The 18,799-nt window shown below is 47.8% G+C and overlaps 1 protein-coding gene and 1 long non-coding RNA gene across 8 annotated transcripts in view; one reads left to right on the top strand and one right to left on the bottom strand.

The window, feature by feature from the left end:
- LOC123501028 (MOG interacting and ectopic P-granules protein 1-like) overlaps positions 1-16,716 on the top strand; it is a 37,148-nt gene extending 20,432 nt beyond the window's left edge. For 4 of the 7 annotated variants that reach the window (XM_045249581.1, XM_045249585.1, XM_045249582.1 and 1 more), the window contains exons 3-18: positions 331-1,034; positions 1,475-1,717; positions 2,794-2,949; positions 3,650-4,221; positions 4,656-4,803; positions 5,366-5,566; positions 5,782-5,994; positions 7,632-7,860; positions 8,561-8,661; positions 9,388-9,486; positions 10,278-10,487; positions 11,295-11,417; positions 11,677-11,781; positions 12,082-12,274; positions 12,879-13,069; positions 13,412-16,716. In XM_045249581.1, the coding sequence (XP_045105516.1) occupies positions 331-1,034; positions 1,475-1,717; positions 2,794-2,949; positions 3,650-4,221; positions 4,656-4,803; positions 5,366-5,566; positions 5,782-5,994; positions 7,632-7,860; positions 8,561-8,661; positions 9,388-9,486; positions 10,278-10,487; positions 11,295-11,417; positions 11,677-11,781; positions 12,082-12,274; positions 12,879-13,069; positions 13,412-13,609 (3,686 nt within the window). In that variant the 3' untranslated portion in view covers positions 13,610-16,716. The remainder of the gene's footprint in view (positions 1-330; positions 1,035-1,474; positions 1,718-2,793; positions 2,950-3,649; positions 4,222-4,655; positions 4,804-5,365; positions 5,567-5,781; positions 5,995-7,631; positions 7,861-8,560; positions 8,662-9,387; positions 9,487-10,277; positions 10,488-11,294; positions 11,418-11,676; positions 11,782-12,081; positions 12,275-12,878; positions 13,070-13,411) is intronic. The other 3 variants (XM_045249586.1, XM_045249588.1, XM_045249587.1) reach the window with 3 other exon arrangements.
- LOC123501030 lies at positions 13,077-13,530 on the bottom strand. Its single transcript, XR_006673536.1, has 2 exons — positions 13,390-13,530; positions 13,077-13,121 (listed from the first exon to the last, which is right to left on the bottom strand). It is a non-coding gene; the product is annotated as an uncharacterized LOC123501030 (long non-coding RNA).
- Positions 16,717-18,799: the final 2,083 nt, after the last annotated feature.

Raw genomic sequence — 18,799 nt, 5'->3', positions numbered from 1 at the left:
TTACCTTTTCCTCCACCTCTCCTCTCCATCTCCTCCACTAATGCCTCCTTTCTTTTCCTCCCTTTCCTCCATTCTCTCTCATCCATTTCTATGCCTCTATCTCACCCTCTCCCTATCTCCTTATTTATTTTACCTATTCCTCCATCTCCCCTCTCCTCTTGTCCACTAACCCACCCTTTCCTTTCTTTTCTCTTTCTCCCTTTCACTCATTCCTACCCATTTATTCCTCCCTTTTTAATTATTTACCTATTCCTCCACCCCTTCCATTTTTATCTCCCTTGGCAGCCTTCTCATTTTTCTCCTCCACTTACCTCCGTCTTTCTTCCACAGATGGAGAGAAGGTGAAGACGATAAATGGAATGAAGGAGATGGAAGAAGTAAGAATGCAGAATGGAGAGACAGAGAAGCCACAGATAAATGGAGACGTGGAGAAGAGAGAGGAGGAAATAGGAGAGGAGAAGGTACAGGAGGAGAGGAATGGGAGTGTGGAGGAGGCAGAGGAGACAAGCCATGTGGAGGGAACTGATGGAGACACTGGAGTGAAAGTGGAGGGGAGTGAAGGAGGTGGCGGTGAAGAAGGTGGAGGAAGAAACGGAGAGAAGCAGGAAGTGGAGAGAAAGGAGGAGAAGGAAAAAGTAGACGAGAAGGAGAAGGAGAAGGAGAAAACACCAGCAACCTCTTCTAGTAGTGAGGAGAAGGACACAGAGAAGGAGAAGAAGGAGAAGAAAAAGGATACAGTGAACGGCGACACCAGCACCACTAGCACCACCACCACCACAACCAGCACCACCACCAGCACGCCAGGGAAGAAGAAGAAGCATCACCACGATGATGTCCAGGAGGTGATATCCACACGGCAATTACGCATCCGTCGAACCCCTAAGAAATACACGGAGGATGACGACGATGTGAAGATAACAAATGAGGTGATCAAGGACGATTCGAGTGACATTGAGATGATAGAGGAGAGCGACCCACTAGCCATCAGCGACGCAGAGGTCAAGAAGATACAGAAGGAGAAGAAGGAGATTACCGTGAGTGTTGCAGCTCTTTGGGGGTGTACTGATGGATGTTTGGGGTGTTGTCAGGGTGTACTAAGGTGTGTTTTGGTGTTGTTTGGGGGTCAGGGTGTGTTAGGTGTGTTTATGAGGGTTTGTTGGGGTTTGTCAGTGTTTTTTCAGTGGTGTGTTAGTGTGTGTTGGGGTTTTCAGGGTGTGGTGGGGTTTGTCAGGGTGTGTTTGGGTGTGTTACTTTATTCTTTCATCTCCCTAACCTTAATCTAACCTAACATCCTTTAGATCATGACAGAACCCAGATGTCTTTTTACCCTTTGATCATCACCTAACCTAACTTACCTTACCTTACCTAACCTCACATAACATCACCTTACCTCACTTCACCTAACCTAGCCTAACCTCACCTCACCTAACGAAACTTTCCCTAACTTCACCTCACCTCCCGTCACTGTCCACAGATCAAGACGAAGGACCCCAACGTGATCATCATCGACACTAACACCCTCCTCAAGAACCAAGGGAACCTGGCAGCTGCCGTGGCCCAGTCCACCTCCTCCACCCCCGTGCAGACCCTCACCAACCGCTCCACCAGCACCACCACCACCACCACCAACATCAACATCCAGAATGCCATCCAGGCCATCACAGGGGGTGTGCCAGCGCAGGGCCTCCAGTCAGCCTACATCACCGCCCTACAGCAGGTGAGGCAGGGGGGGAGACAGGCAGGTGCAGGCTGGGGACATTCCTATACCATCTTTAGAGCCCCCTTCCGACTATATTTCTGTTTAGGGACTGGCACCTCAGTGGGCCTTTTTTTTCCCCTTTCATAAAAAAAGGAACAGGTAGGGTAAGGAAGAGGCATGCAGGGTAATGAAGAGACAGAGGGGAAGAGGAAGGCATGGTATGGAAGAGACAGATAGTGGTAAAGGGAAGGTAGGGTAAGGAAGAGACAGGCAGGATATGGAAGAAACAAGAAGGCAAGCACAGGGTTAGGGTAAGGAAGAAGGCAGGGAAGGGTTGGCAGGGTAAGGAAGAGACATACAGAGATAAGTAAAAGATGAAGGGAAGATGGAGGCAAGCAAGAAGGGGTGAAAGATGAAGGGAGTGAGTACAGGGCAGGGTTTGAAGACAGGGTGAGGAAGAGGCAGGCAGGAGGGGTAAAAGATGAAGGGGAGGGAGTCTAGGGCAGGGTTTGGAAGCAATGTAAGGAAGAGGCAGGCAGGGAAGGCTTAGATGAAGGGGAGGTGGAGACAGGAAGGAGTAAGGATGAAGAGGAGGTGGAGGCAGGCAGGGTGAAGGGAAGGAATAGAATCTAGGGCAGGGTAAGGAAGAAGTAGGCAGGCAAGCAGACAGGGAGGAAGGTTGAACTAAGTGACAAAGGCTTGTATTCTGAAACACTTGGCTCTCTTTCTCGCTGTCACTGCTTTCCAAAAACTGCAGTTGAAGATAGTCATGTTTTGAAGAGTATTTTTATGGTTCTGGTGATAGATTGGCATGATATTTAGTTTGTTAAAAGGAGAAACTGTCTTGAAAATCCGTCTAGTTGTCTCTGTGGCCTTGGAAACTTGCCATAGTAAAAGATACTTGTAATTTTGAGGGTATCTTTATGGTTCTGATGATAGATTGGCAAGAGTTTCAGTTGTGTGTGTCCTTGGAAAAATGTTGTTGTGAGAGGGAAGGCATTTGTGAATACAGGCATAAGTGTGAAAGGAAGGTAGAGTGAGCCAGGCCTTGTGTAGTGTTAAAAGCACCCCTCACATACCCTCTCTGTCCCTAGGTGCTGATATCCCAGGGTGGCCAGGTCCCCATGAACTCCCAGCACTTGTCACAGTTGCAGCAGTACTACAACAGCCTGGGCCACCTGCAGGATGATGCCTATGTCATTGAGGCGCCTTCCTTCATTGTGCCCTATGTCATGGAGGGGAAGCCAAAGGTATGTGTGTGTGTGTGTGTGTGTTCTTATCTGTTCATGTTATTCTGTCTGTTATTTATATTTTTCCTTGTTTTTATCTGTTTATCGTTATTCTGTCTTGTTTATACTTTTCCTTGTGTTCTTATCTGTTCATGTCATTCTGTCTTTATACTTTTCCATGTGTGTTTATCCGTATATGTCTTACAGCGTTATTTTATCTTGTGTCCTGCTTTTCTTCATAATGTGAGGTCTTTCTTTTTATTTCATCTGTTTGTTGTTACTCTATGCTGTGTTTATGCTTCTCCATGTATCAACTTGGATTTTGTTTTAGTGTGTGTGTGTGTGTGTGTGTGTGTGTGTGTGTGTGTGTGTGTGTGTGTATGTGTATTCTGTGTACTTCTAACATAATGTAACTAAAACTTGTCCCTTTCCTTCACTGATCCTGAGTTGTAAATGTAAAGCTGTGTATTTACTGCTAACCCAACCCAACCCAGCCCAGCCCAGCCCAGCCCAGCCCAGACCAGCCCAGCCCAACTCAACCCAACCCAACCCAACCTAACCTAACTGCTAACCCAACCCAGCCCAGCCCAGCCCAGCCCAGCCCAGCCCAGCCCAGCCCAGCCCAGCCCAGCCAAGTCCAACTCAACCCAACCTAACCTAACTGACCAATCTTTCTTTCCCCTTAATATGTTGAGTTGTAAAGCCCTTTTTTTCCCCACAGGAGCCCATTAAGGAGTTCCTGAAGAGAATAAACAAGGAACTGGAGGAATTTGAGCGCAAGGAGAAGGAGGAGGAGGAGAAGAGAGAGGCCGAGGAGAGGAAAAAGAAGGAAGAGGAAGACCGCCAGAAGAGGAAAGAGGAGAGAGAAGTGGAGAGAAAGAGGAGGATAGAAGCAGGGGAGTCAGTGGAAGATTTAGACAAGGAAGAGGAGGAGGAAGCTGCAGCACTGGCCAAGGAGGAGGAGGAGAAGAAGGAGAAGGAGAAGGAGAAGGAAGCAAAGGCCAAGGAGGAGGAAGAAGGAAAGGCAAAGGCGAAGGAAGAGGAGGAGGAGGAGGACAACAAGGAGAACAACAAAACCAACACCAACAAGGAGGATGGAAAGAAGGAAGGGGACAAGGATGGGAAAGTACAAAGCAAGGAGGAGAAGAAGGAAGGGGAGACAAGGAAAGGGAAGGAGGAGAAGGCGACGGAGGCAACAGACGAGGACAAGGAGAACAAGGACAAGAGTGACGCTGAGAGTGTGGTGGACTTGGAGAAGGAGAAGGATGAAGAGGACATGAGCTTCCTGGGAAAGTAAGTGTGGAGGTGGAGGTGGAGAGGTTATGGTGTGTGTATGAGAGAGAGAGAGAGAGAGAGAGAGAGAGAGAGAGAGAGTTCTAAAAGGGAGTGTCATGTAAAATTGTCTCTGAATCACTGCCTTTCACTCTCACACTATCACTCAAAACCCTCACCCTAGCACACCCCTTTGTTCTCACCCTAAACACACTCACCCTGACACCCTTATCCTAACAAACCCAATACCTCACCCTAACACTTCCTCCCTAACCCTTAACACCATCACCATGACACCCTAACCTAACCTTACCCTAACCTAACTTAACCTAACCTACCCAATTCAAACCAACCCAACCCAACCCAACACCAACAGTAACAGTAACCTATCCTACCCTATTAATTTAACTGATACACCTCCCAACACCTCCTCTGACCTGCTGTGACCCCGGCAGGTGGGAGCCATATTACCGCAGTGCTTTGGGCAAGTTCATGATGGAGCTTGGGTTGAACCAGGCACAGGAGTTTCTGCAGGCCGACCTTCTTCGCATGCAGAAACGCAAACTAGAGAAGATGAAGACACAGCCGTCGCGGGAAGGCATTGTGAGTGACCTTGTGTGTTTTGTCTGACTTGTGTGTGTTTGTAGGTCATGTCACACACACACAAACACACACACACACACACACACACACACACACACACACACACACACACACACACACACACACACACACACACCATATCTTCAGTTTGTCTTAGTAGTTTTGAGTGTTGTGTGTGTGTGTGTGTGTGTGTGTGTGTGTGTGTGTGTGTGTGTGAAGATTGATTTAAGATGTAATAATTAATTAGGCTTTTGTATAAGTTAACCTTGTCCCCTTCACCACACTTTTTCATCCCACCACTCACCACAGCCCTCACCACTAACCCAATCTGCCACACACCAAACCATCTCACCACTAACCCACACCCTCACCACCTCACCTCACTGCCCACACCTCACCACTCACACAACACACCACTAACACCCCAGACTCCACCACACACCACACCTCACCACCTGTCCATCTCACCACTCATGTAACACACCCCTAACACCCCTCACTTCACTACCCACCACCCTGACCCCCCTGTCCTGACCCGCCCTGACTCCCAATATACCCACAGATGGCCGCCAAGCTCCTGGAGAAACAGCTTGAGGTGACGCGGAAGAAGAACGCTCACTTGCAGGTACCTCTGAAGATCTGCAAGTTCTGTACCTTCAAGACGGAGAGCATGATGGTGATGGAGCGCCACCTGGAGTCTCCGCACATGGTCAACTACACTTACAAATGCAACTTCTGTGATTTTGAGACTCGGGGACCACAGGTGAGTCAGGGGAAGGTTAAAGTAGTGTGTTTCTTGGCCTTGGCGTTTCTAATTGTTTCCGAGACTGTATGAAATCAAATAGTAATGAGAATGAAAATGAAAATGCATCCTGGTACTGAGAAGATTAAAAGAGACATTAATAACTAACCCTACCACCCATACAACCACCACCACCACCACCACTCCACACTGTTAACCCTCCACATCCTCCGCAGGTGATCCTCTTCCACATGGAGGCGGAGCACAACACGAGGGGGCGGCTGGAGAGGGCACCGGCGTTCTTCCAGTGCTCACTCTGCCCCTACGAAGACAACAACAAGTCCAAGATGACGCGACACTCCTTCTCCTGCAGCAAGAAGTATAAGCCAGAGAAGAATTGTGAGCTGCTCGACTGGGAACCCCCCGCCAAAATCCCCAAGGTATTACATGTACGTTATCAAGTGCGCCCTTTTTTTGTACCCTAACCTAACCTATCCTAACCAAATCTAACCTAACCTAACCTATCCTATCCTGTCCTATCCAATCTTTACCTTACCTTACCTTGTCTTTCTTTTATCCCTCACCTTGTCTTTCTTTTTTCTTTTTTTTATTATTGTTGTTATTGTTATTTATTGTTTATTTTGGCTTATTCTGTCTTCCTTTGTTTTTTGTCTTATACATTTTCATCTCCTTCCTTATTTTTTCTTGTTTTTGTTTTGGTTAGTTTTTTTTTTTTTTTTTTTTTTTTTCTTTTGATTTGTCCACATTAGCTGTTTTCTTCTTCTTCTTCTTCTTTTCTTCTTCTTCTTCTTCTTCTTCTTCTTCTTCTTCTTCTTCTTCTTTATTTTAGCTTACCTTGCATTTTGTGTTTCTCCATTTTCTTAGCTTTATTTTGTTCCATCCTTTGTTATTTTACTGTGTGTTTCTTCCATTTTCTATTCCATGTCCTAGTTTTTGTTTTATTTTTGTTTCTATTTCATCTTCACTCCTTTTCTTACTTTTTATTATATTTATTTGTATTTTTTCATATTTTCTTCAATTTATGTGTTTCCTATGTCTCTTTTATCCATTCCTTTTCTTATTTACTTTTCCATTTTCTTTTTTTTTATTCTCTTGATTTTCTTTATTTTTCTCCAGTTCCTTATGTTCTTGTATCTTCCTCCCCCTCCTCTTTATCATCCTTTCCCTTTGTCCTTTTTTACCCATTTATTATTTGCTCCCTGTATTCCCTTCATTTATTTACCTATTTATTTATTTGTTTATTTATTTTTATGTTCCCGGCATCCCAGTTCAGCGTGTCATGCTTTGGTGGTTTCGTTGGCATTACTTATTTTGTTGTTTTTATTTTAGCAGAGGTGTGTGTGTGTGTGTGTGTGTGTGTTTGTGTGTCAATCAATGCTGTTTTTTTTCATTGTTTATTTTTATTTTGGTGTGTGTTTTTATATGTTTGCTTGTGTGTGTGTGTGTGTGAGAGAGAGTGAGAGTGAGAGTGTTTAAAGTTTGTCCATATATCAGCTGTTTGTTGTGCTGTAAGAGAGAGAGAGAGAGAGAGAGAGAGAGAGAGAGAGAGAGAGAGACCCACACTTGTCACTAGATAGAAATGGAATGTACTATATGAGAATGTTGATTAGTGTCAGTGGAAGAGTAAGAGGTGGATGTGGTGGAATGAGAGTGAGAGAGGAGAGTGTGGAGGTGGAGGTGGCAGTGTAGGGAGGGTGAGGGAGAGGAAGGAGGTGGAAGGCATGGCAATTGTAACATCAACTAGTGTGTAACGTAGCTGATGACAACTGTAGCTAATTTGTTGAAAGATTGATTAATAGTGATGCAGAGAAAATTTAACTTGTAGAACAGTGAAAGACAAAGGTAGATAAAGTAGAATGCAGACAGTCAACCAGTACAACAAACAATAAAGTAAAAAAAAACAAGAGGTAGTAAAGAAATAAAATGTAAAGTAGACCAAGTAAAAAAAAAGAAAGGTAGCAAGCAACAAGCCAACAAATGCTGACCAAACTCTGACAAGCTCCCTCCCCCCCACCAGCACCACAGACCAGCTAACACTCCCCTTCCCCCTCCCCCCGTGCCCCAGATCCACCGGGGGCGCCCCAACACGCTGGGCAAGGCGTTTGAGCCCGTCAAGATGCCCAACCTGATGCCCAAGAACCTGGGCATGAACATCAGCATCCAGTCAGGGGGGGCCACCAACCTTCTGCACTCCAGCACTGTGTCCATAGCGGCTGGCCGGGGGCGGGGCCGTCCTGTCGGCTCCTACAAGAACCCCGGCCCTCTGCCCAGCCAGGCACGGGGCATTAACACTGGTGGGTGCTCTGTGTGTGTGTGTGTGTGTTTCACTGTTTCACTGTTTGATCTGCTGCAGTCTCTGACGAGACAGCCAGACGTTACCCTACGGAACGAGCTCAGAGCTCATTATTTCCGGTCTTCGGATAGGCCTGAGACCAGGCACACACCAAACACCGGGACAACAAGGTCACAACTCCTCGATTTACATCCCGTACCTACTCACTGCTAGGTGAACAGAGGCTACACGTGTCTTTGTGTGTGTGTGTGTTAGTGAGTGAGTGACAGTGAGAGAGAGAAGGTTGTATCTGAGTGAGTAAGTAATACTGATGGCTGTGAGTGTGAGTGGCAGTAAGAGAGAGTCATGTGAGTGAGTGAGTGACAGTGAGAGAGGTTATGTGTGTGGGAGTGAGAGTAAACAAAAGTGTGTGTGTGTATGAATGAGTGATAAAGAAGTTTGTGAGTGTGAGGCAGGAAGATAGGATTTTGTGAGTGAGTGAGGGAGTGAGTGACAGAGAGAAGGTTGTGTATGTGTGAGGGAGAGTAAATAAAAGTGAGTGATAAAGAAGGCTGTGAGTGAGTGAGTGAGTGAGAGAGAAGATTGTATATGAGTGACAGTAAAATTAAGTGTGTGTGTGTGTGTGTGTGTTTCTCATGCGTGTTCTTTCCCTCCCGGTGGCTGTTCCTCCTCGCCCGCTGTGTGTGGGTGTGGCGGAGCAGTCAGTACGGGTTCCCTGCTCTACACCAACCGCGGTACCACCACCACCACCACAGTCCAAGGCTCAGGATCACAGTTCACCCTCGGCAACCAGATGTTCCACGTGAGTTTGTGTTTTTTGTGTGTGTGTATGTGTGTCCGTCTGTCCGTGTGTTTGTGTGTGTGCTCCCTGCCTTTCTTACCCTTCCTGCTCCTCCCTACTTTCATTTTTTCTATATTGACTAGTATGTTTATTTATTTTATTTAATTTACTTATTTTTGTCAGCCCTCCTGCTCCTCCACACTCCATTTTCTGTGTGAATTGGTGTTTAATGGTGTTTATCCATGCTTCTGTTGTGTGTGTGGCTGACACTGACTGAGAGTTAGAGACAACATAGCAAGAGGGGAGAGTGTCAGCAGGTGTATCATGTGTTGCTGTCAGTGTTGCTGAAGGGAGAGTGTTGTGCATCGTTGAGTGTTGCCAAGGGGAGAGTGTCAGGAGGTGTGTCATGTGTGGCTGTGAGTGTTGCTGAAGGGAGAGAGTTGTAGGTGTGTCATGTGTATTTGTGAGTGTTGCTGAGGGACAGAGTCAGCAGGTGTGTCATGTGTCATTGTGAGTGTTACTAGATAAGAGAGTCTAAGTATCATGTGTCATTGAGTGTTGCCAGGGGGAGAGAGTCAGCAGATGTTTGTTGCTGTGAGTGTTGCCAAGGGAGAGTGTCAGCAGGTGTATCATGTCATTGAGTATTGCTGAGGAGAGAGTGTCAGGTGTATCATGTGTCGCTGTGAGTGTCGTCAGCCCCCACAGCCTGTCGGAGTCACCAACACCAACCTTTCTATGTCTTCACAGTCGACAGCGAGGGTACAGCGGATCCTGCCGTCCTCCTCCTCCTCCTCCCCTGTCAGCCTTATACCTGGTCTAGGGGCCTCCTCCTCCATTACTATACAGGTGAGTTGGGCCAGGGGAAGGGAGGAAGGAGGGAAGGGTTGGTCTGAGTGTGGTGTGTGACTTGATGGTAGAGTTGGGGGTGAGATAGGAGGGCAAGGCATAGGTGTGTGGCTTGGTGGTAGGGGGTGGTGTGGTGGGCAGGGTGTGTGACGGGAGGGCAAGGTTTGGTCAGTGTGGTGTGGTGGCAGGACATGAGTGTGTGGTGTGGTTTGGTGGTAGGGTTGGGTGTGTGACATTAGGCAAGGGTGTCTGGGGTGTTTGGTGTGGTGTGGTTGGTGGTAGGAAGGGAAGTGGAGGTGTGGTGTGGCAGGGCATGGGCATGGGTGTGTGGGGTGTGGCTTGGTGGCAGGAAGGGAGAGAGCTTTGTGGTGAGGCTGGTGTGGCTGTAGTAGGAAGGGGAGGGTGGTGGGGAGTTTGAAGTGAATGAGAAGGCAATGAAGGAGGATTATATTTGGGGAGATAATATATTTCTGGTGTGGTTTGAGAAAGGTTGCACGCTGCTGAGGTATTGGCATAATTTTTTGCAGAGAGAGAGAGAGAGGGCTGGGTTTTGAGAGTTATTAAGAGATAGATCTAACTTTACACTCTGTCCTCATCTGCTTTTTTTTCTCATAGCATTCACCACACCTGCCCTTCACCAGAATATTATGGCCTCACTCTCCATACTGCAACAAAAAGACTCTCTCTCTCTCTCTCTCTCTCTATATATCTATTTCTCAATGCCTCCCTCCACACACACACACACACATCTCACACCACAACCCCTCACCTCATCCCCCCCTTCACCCCAGCCTTACCTCCCCGTCCCTACCCAGAGCGTACAAAGCAAAGGTGGGAACACCAAGTCCCCGCAGCAACCCAGCATCTCCATCACCCCACTGCCCCGTGCCGGCCAGCAGATCTCCCAGGGCTCCGGCAACAAGGGCTCTTCTCAGGGCCGAGGGGACTCCGGAGGCAACCCGTCCTTTGTTATATGTGAGATCTGTGACGGGTATATTAAGGTGAGTGATCTGAGGGGTCCTGTGGGGTCTTTTCAGGGTCCTATAATGTTTTTTATGGGTATTTTTTACGGTTCTTGTGATTTACTTTTTTTTTTTTTTTTAATTAAGAATTCTTTTGATTTAGTTAGTTTTATTTATTTTTGTTTTATTTAGTTCTTTTCTTGATTTTGTTTTTCTTATTTCCATTTAGTTAGTTCTTTTCTTGATTTTATTTAGAGTTCTTTTGATTTAGAGTATCCTGTGGGGGTCTGTTAGGGTCTATTCAGGGTCCTGTGGGGTCTTAGTGGGTATTATGAAGGGTTCTTTTTAGTTTTTTGGGGTCCTACAGAGTCTTTTCAGGGTCTTTTGGGGTTCTTTGTGGGTGTGAAGAAGGGTTTTATTGGTCTATGGGATCTTGTTTGGTTCTGTGGGTATTTAGTGGGTATTGTGGGTATCAGAGGTAGGTTCCAATGGATATCCTACAAGGAGGGGGGGTTCCTTTTGATATCTTACAGGAGGTTTCTATGGATATCTTAAAGGAAGTTCTGTTAGTGTCTTTTACGGGTCCTGTGGTATCGTACAGAGAGATTCTTATGGGAATCCACTGTAGGAGTCCTGGGTATCCTTCAGGTGTCCTTTGGGTGTCTTGGCATTCTTTTTGAAGCATTGGTCAAATATTTCTAAGGTGACAATGTCCTAAGTGTCCTTTGGGTGTCTTGGAATTCCTTTTGTAGTGTTGAGGGTGAAATATTTATCCTAAGGTGACTGTGTAATGTGTCAGTGCTGTGCCGCCACTCACCCGCCTCCCCCCTCCCCTCCTCCTTGCAGGACCTTGAACAGCTGCGCAACCACATGAACCTGATCCACAAGGTCAAGATCCACCCAAAGATGATCTACAACCGACCTCCGCTCAACTGCCAGAAATGCCAACACCGCTTCTTTACTGACCAGGTGAGGGACCACCACCACCACCACCACATTCAACACTATTGTTTTACACTAATTTTGGGATGTTTTCAATAAAGTATAATTGTAGAGCTCTCAGACATGTGGTTGTGTTATGATTTATTGGTTATTACTGGGTGGTTTTGTGTGTGTGTGTGGTGATCTAATGGTGTAAGTGTGGTGTAATGGTATGGTGTTGTGGTGTTGTCTGTGTGTGTTTGAGGATCTGGTGTGTTCTAATGGTGTGTGTGTGTGTTTGTTTCAGGGTCTGGAGCGCCACCTGCTGGGCACACACGGCCTGGTCACCTCGTCCATGCAGGAGGCAGCCAACAAGGGCAAGGACGCCGGTCGCTGCCCCATCTGTGGCAAGGTAAATCCCCTTGCCTTTTCGTCACCTGTATCTTTCACTCACATTTTCAATTAGGAGCATTTTTTCCTTTTCACTCCCTTGCATTTTACTTTTCTCATTCCTTCCCTTTTCTTAGCCATATTTTTTTATTCATAACATTATTTTCTACCATTACTTTTGATCAGTGTAAAGACACAGATTACTTCACCAACCTCACATCACCAACTCCTTACACCACCACCACCACCCTAACTTAGCCTTCCTCACCCTGACCTAAACAAACCACCTTAACCCTGACTGTGCCCCTTGCCTTTCCCTCAGGTGTTCCAGTGGAAGCTTCTGAACCACGTGAGTAGGGACCACAAGATGACCCTGAAGCCGGCCCATCTGTCTTACAAGTGCACCGTCTGCACCGCCACCTTCAACATGTACCGCCTGTTTGAGAACCACGTGTACTCAGCCCACTCCGTCGTCAACAAGAACAAGGAAGGGAGCAAGAAGCAGAGCAGTGGGGGTGAGGCATAGAGAAAGAGAGCCTACCTAACCTAACCAAATTTGACGCATTGGGTGGAAGTGTGTAGGTGTGGTGTGGTGTGTTATATAATGGGTGGGTGTGTTATGTCATTGGTAGGAGTGTTGAGGTGTGGTGTGTTGTGTTAGTGTACTGTGGGTCTGGCTTGTGGTGAGTGATTTGGGGTGAAGCACTGGTAGAGAAAGGGAGGAACAGGGGTTGGGGGAGTGTTTGGGTGTGGTGCTGTGTGTGTGTGTGTGTGTGTGTGTGTGTGTGTGTGTGTGTGTGTGTGTGTGTGTGTGTGTGTGTGGCTGTGATAAGTGAGATACAGGAGAGGGGGTGTGTGTTTCTGTGTTAAGAGATTGGGGAAGGTGGTGAGAGAGTTTATGTGTGACTATGGTTTGTAAACATACTGTGGGGGGATATCCTGTGGGTCTGTGGTCTGTGATGAGAAAGAGAGAGCGCGCATTTATGAAAAACTTAGTGGTGCTTTTTATTGTGTGGCTTATACACACACACACACACACACACACACACACACACACACACACACACACACACACACACACACACACACACACACACTAAAGGTCTGCTGTCACTACAGGTTCCTCCGAGTCGCCGCTCAAAATCAACGACGAGATCACCATCATTCCGCAGCCCGTCGTCGGCAAATCTAAGAGTTCGTCCTCCAACACCAACAGCACCTCCACCACCACCACCTCGTCCTCCTCCTCTTCCTCCTCCAACTCCTCCTCAGACAAACTGTCCTCCTCTAAAAAGTGTGACACCTCCACGGTGAGTGTTGTGGGTGTCTGGTGCCGGGGACTGAAGGGCTTGGTGCTCATTGCTGGGGAATAGGGAAGGGTGTGGTGAATTATATGCTGGTATCTGACTTGTTACTCGATTGACTTTTTTCTTCTTTAGTTAAAATATTTTGTCTTTGCTATTGTTATTTTGATTGCTTTCAGATGTAGTGTTTGAATTTTTTTACTGGTTCAAGTAGATTAATTTAATTGGTTTTCTTGATTTAATAAAATTATATATGTAGTTTATGTCAAAGTATGCATAAACATTATGTGCGCACACACACACACACACACACACAAAACACTAACCTTGCCTGTCCATGCATTGCAGCCCACCATGAGCAAAGAGATCACCATCACCAAGGTTGGGTCTCGGCCGACGCGGCGCAGTGGTGGTGGCGGTGTGGAGGTGATCAGCCTGGATGAATCCCCGAAGAAGTCCAGTGGGTCTGAGAGCAGCAGCAGCAAGAAGCGAGCACACAAGGACAGCGTGGGGAACAACACCAAGAAGGCGAGGACGAGCAGCTAATGTGTGGCAGTGCGGCCCGGGGGGAGGGGGACGGCTGGCTCAAAGTGTTGTTGTTGTTGTTGTTGTGGCGGCAGCGGCGGCGGCGGCGGCGTGTGAGACGGACACACCGGCGCTGGGCCACGGTGACCCCGGGCAGGGAGTGTGCGTGACACTGTGACCGCGTGTGTGCGCATCTTGGTGGTTTATTTAATCCTCGACACCACGCCTGGAGGGGCGGCTGTGGTGCTGCGGCGCCGCTGCCCTCCACTCACACCTGTGATTGGCCACACCTGCGATGGGAAGACTGACACCCTGGACCACTCGGCACCGATGGGAAGTGTTGCCAAATGACACCTTGGGGCGACCCACACTGCAGAAAACACATTGGACGACAATGGCACCACCACCACCACCACCCATGGCCAGGTAGTGGATCTGTCTGTCTTGGCCTGCTGGGACCCTGGCCACTGCTCGCTCTGACACCCTGGGCACCATTGGGCGGCCTGGAGGCAGACACAGCCATGGTCTCTCATCTCCTGGCCGGTGACTGGTGCTGGGGACAGTCTGGTGCAGAGAGGGAGAGAGAGAGAGGGAACCAAGAGTCAGTGTCAGTAACTCACTCATACTTTCCATTATAAATCATTCTGTATTCAATTATTTTCAAGTATTGTTTCATTTCTTTTTGTTTGTCATTTCATTTTCCTCATTATATTCTTCAGTTCCTTTTCTGTTCATGTTTTGTTTCTTGACACAGACAAGGTGCAAAGTCACTTGGGGAAGAAACATTACTTTATTTTTTTTGGTCTGTTTGTAGCTTTTTACACACACACACACACACACACACACACACACACACACACACACACACACACACACACACACATTCAATCACTTATCTATGTATATCATTATTTAATTTTAGCATTACAATTTTTCTTTAGCTGAGACAAATCACGAGCCAAAGTTCCCTTCATTTATTTATTTTCTTGATGACATGGCAAGGATCATGACAAGCATGAATCAACAGTTGTATGAATTTGCAGGGAAAGACAAGACAAAACAAAACAACAGTAGATAAAAATGTAGTGTTTGCATCTGAGGAAGAGAGGACAGGATGGGTGTGGTGGAGTGAGACGGAGAACATTCAGGTACATCATTAACAGCTGTTGTCTATTCAGGTGGTGATGCTACATGGTACACAGTGGGTGTTGCTGATGTGTGGGTGGCAGGCAGTTAGAGCTGGTGGTGGTGAGGGGCCTGGTCAGACCAGTCACGAGTTAGCTGTGAGGGAGACCTACTTGTGTCCGGTGAGGGGGAAGGGAGGGAAGGGTGGAGATATTAAGTGTTTGTATAGAAAGAAGAGACAATATTTACATGCAATACTTACAAATGTTAGTTTGGAAAGGTGACTTGACAAACATCCGTGTGAGTGTTGGTAAGGCAGGAGGCGACAACACATCCTAGAAACAAGTAAGTTACTGTTAGAATGAAAAGGAGACAAAAATAGCAGTGTTGTGACTGAATGTCTTGAAATGATGGTGAAAGTTGTCCATGAATGCTTGAATGGAAGAAGACAGCAGTCCTGCCAGCTAAGACACAGGCAGGAGTCACTCACTCTACTGTTTGCTGTTCAGTCAAATCTGATATCAATCACCTCATCCAGGAAAATTAAACACTTCATTAGATTCGTCAAGATATTTGTAAAAAGTTCCATCATCATAAGTCAACGTTCTCATAATGTAACAAGAAAAGTCAGTTACCTGAAGGAAAGTAAGACTCCTCCAAGTCACTAGCCATCCAGCTTGTCCCCAGGGAGCAGCAGCAGCAGCAGCAGCAGCAGTGGGGTGCCTCTCCCTCGCCTCACCAGTGTGTCGGGTCTGTGGCACCACACGCCAGGACAGCCGGCCTCCCCGCCCCGCCCCGCCAAGTACAGACTTAACTCAGGTGCCGGCTGCTGCCACGCTGGCTGACTGCAGGTGGAGGAGGGTGTTGGTGCAGCGAACACCTGCCCTGTGAGGGAAGGAAGGAAGGAAAGAAGGAACCTCAGTGTGAAGGACATAACCTCAGTCTGTGTGTGTTGTGTGTAGAAACGCAAAAACAAAACAAAACAAAGAACGAGATTGATTGATTGAACAAAAGCCTGTGGTGAAAAGTCAAATAATAAAAAGCTAAAAAAAGTAAAAAAAAAAATATATTGCCACAGACTTAACACGACAGAAAAAACAAACCAGAAAATCATCTTTATTTTTTGATTCCCGCATTGGGGTGTAATATTAAGGTTTGTACAGTGATAAATATATATATACAATACAGCAACCTCGAGGGGGCCACTCATACCCCTCCCCCACTCCCTGCCTGCCTGCCTGCCCTCCATCAGGCAGGGCAAGGGAGCGGCGGCCTGCCATCGTGCCGCACCCTGCCCAGCACTACCAACACCACCACCACCACCACCACCACCCTCCCAGCAGGCCACCACCACCACCACCAGGGGTCCCTCGGTCCATTCAGACGAAACAGGCGGAGCACCAAGTGGTTATTTATGTGTTTGGAATGACCCGCAGGTTTTGAGACGAGACGTGATGTGACCAGTAACTTAATTTTGTCCAAGTTTTGCCCCGCCGTGGTGGCGGCGGCGGCGGCGGGTGTAGGGGTCTGTGCACCCACCCTTGGGACGCTGTGTGGGGCCCTGACACACACACACACACACACACACACACACACACACACACACACACACACACACACACACACACACACACACACACACACAGCACCTGCACATGGTAATTAGTGCTATAAATGCTCATATGCCAGCCCACACACACACACACACACACACACACACACACACACACACACACACACACACACACACACACACACACACACACACACGGGGCGGGGCGGGGCGGGGCAGGGCAGGGTGCGCCCCGTCCGGTCAGCCACGGCCGCGACTCGACGCCCAAGACACCGTAGGTTTAATACTTGAGTTACTGTACACAAAACTTCAATGTAAAATGCTGGTAGATAGTATTTTATTTAATTTTTCTTTATGGAAGTGTTAAATGTTGTAGCTATGTACACTTTTTTTAGGTGTAACACACCAATAAAATATTATTTAGAACCGATCCGTCTTGATTATGGCCTACACCTCTTGGGGCAGGGCAGGGGGGTAGGGAGGGCGGAGGGCTGAACAGGGAAAGGTGGGTCACTTGGAAGTGATAGATGAGGTGGGGCGGGGCGGGGCTGACCAAGGAGGGAGTGTGTGGGACAGACATGAAAAGGCTGCAGGGAGCGGGGCAGGGTGGGCATGGGCAAGACCAATTAACTACACACGTGTGTTACTGTTCTAAACATCAAAACCCTTGAAAGCTAAAAACTTCCACTACAACCTGTTTCATTATTACCGCAATCATGAAAAACCCCCATTGAAAAATAATATTTCCACTAGGCTAGAGAAAACCTCAAATTAGCACTACAATCCCGAACACCCAGATAATTCCACTAAAGGTTCAAAGGACTGGAATCTCAAAAGTATCCTTGATAACCCCAGTAACTTAAAGAAGTGTCTGTTAAAACAATCACTGGAATCTTACAAAACCCGTGACAACCTTAATAACTTCCAACTCAATCTTGAAAATTGAAAGAAAACACTTGCAAATACTGAGTTTATTCTATCATCACCGCCACCGCCAACCTTTTCAACCTCACTGCGCCAACTGCCACCTGCCACCTGCCAGCCGCCGCCACATCACCGCGCCACCTTCCCTCATAACATTCTCCCAACGGACATTGATCGTTCTCTCTGCACGCAGTAGCGCACGCACACACGCGAGTGAGCTGGAGCCAGCAGAGGTGTCTGGGGGGTGCGGGCAGCCTCCTCCACCCCCCACCGCCCACCCGTGTGTGTTCGTGTGTGTGTGTGTGTGTGTGTGTGGTCGCTTTAAAGTGTGCAGCTCGTTTGCCATCAAAAGAACACGATAACTGCACACACACACACACACACACACACACACAAACTTCGTAAGTATTTAGTGGTAGATATAATACAAGAGAGAGAGAGAGAGAGAGAGAGAGAGAGAGAGAGAGAGAGAGAGAGAGAGTTGGTTAGATTGTGCCTGAAGAAAGCTTTTGATGGAGTGTTACACTGGACATTACAGTTTGAAGGTGAGGTCTGGCGGTGGGCTGAGAGCTGGAAGGGCGACCTGGTGAGATGGATGGACCGTTTCTTGACTGACAGTGACATGAGAACAGCGGTAAAAAGATCAAGAAGCATCGTGCAGACTGCTCCAAGATTTAGTGCTTGTACCAATAGGATGGGGAATGTGTGAAGAGAGAGAGAGAGAGAGAGAGAGAGAGAGAGAGAGAGAGAGAGAGAGAGAGAGAGAGAGAGAGAGAGAGAGAGAGAGAGAGAGAGAGAGGGGGGGGGGGAGGGAAAGGGGGAAATGCGGTAGGTTTGTCCGTAGAGTAAGTGAAACGTGGCTTGATCCCGCCGTAGAGTTTTCTTTTTGAGGGGGTGAGTGAGTGGAAGTTGTTGTTGTTGTTGTTGTTGCTGTTGCTGCTGCTGCTGCTGCGAGTTTTTCGTGTATCATAAAACTGATTTACACACACACACCGCGTAGTGTAGTGGTTAGCACGCTCGACTCACAATCGAGAGGGTCCGGGTTTGAATCCCGGAAAGCGGCGAGGCAAATGGGCGCGGCTCTTAATGTGTGGGGGTGTGTTCACCTAGCAGTAAATAGGTATGGGATGTAACTGGAGGGGTTGTGGCCTCGCTGTCCCGGTGTGTGGAGTGTGTTGTGGTCTCAGTCCTTCCCGAAGATCGGTCTATGAGCTCTGAGCTCGCTCCGTGATGGGGAAGACTGGCTGGCGACCGAGGTGAATTACACACACGCACAAGCACGCACGTACGCGCGCGCGCACGCACGCACACACACGCACACACACACACACACACACACACACACAAGCAAGCACGCACGCACGCATGCACACACACCGGTAGCTCAGTGGTTAGAGCACTGGCTTCACAAGCCAGAGGACCGGGGTTCGATTCTCCGGCCGGGTGGAGATATTTGGGTGTGTCTCCTTTGACGTGTAGGTGCTGTTCACCTAGCAGTGAGTAGGTACGGGATGTAAATCGAGGAGTTGTGACCTTGTTGTCCCGGTGTGTGGTGTGTGCCTGGTCTCAGGCCTAGCCCAAGATCGGAA

This window comes from Portunus trituberculatus, chromosome 8, assembly GCF_017591435.1.
Source record: "Portunus trituberculatus isolate SZX2019 chromosome 8, ASM1759143v1, whole genome shotgun sequence".
Lineage (NCBI taxonomy): Eukaryota > Metazoa > Arthropoda > Malacostraca > Decapoda > Portunidae > Portunus > Portunus trituberculatus.
This window is presented reverse-complemented; position numbering and strand designations above follow the sequence as displayed.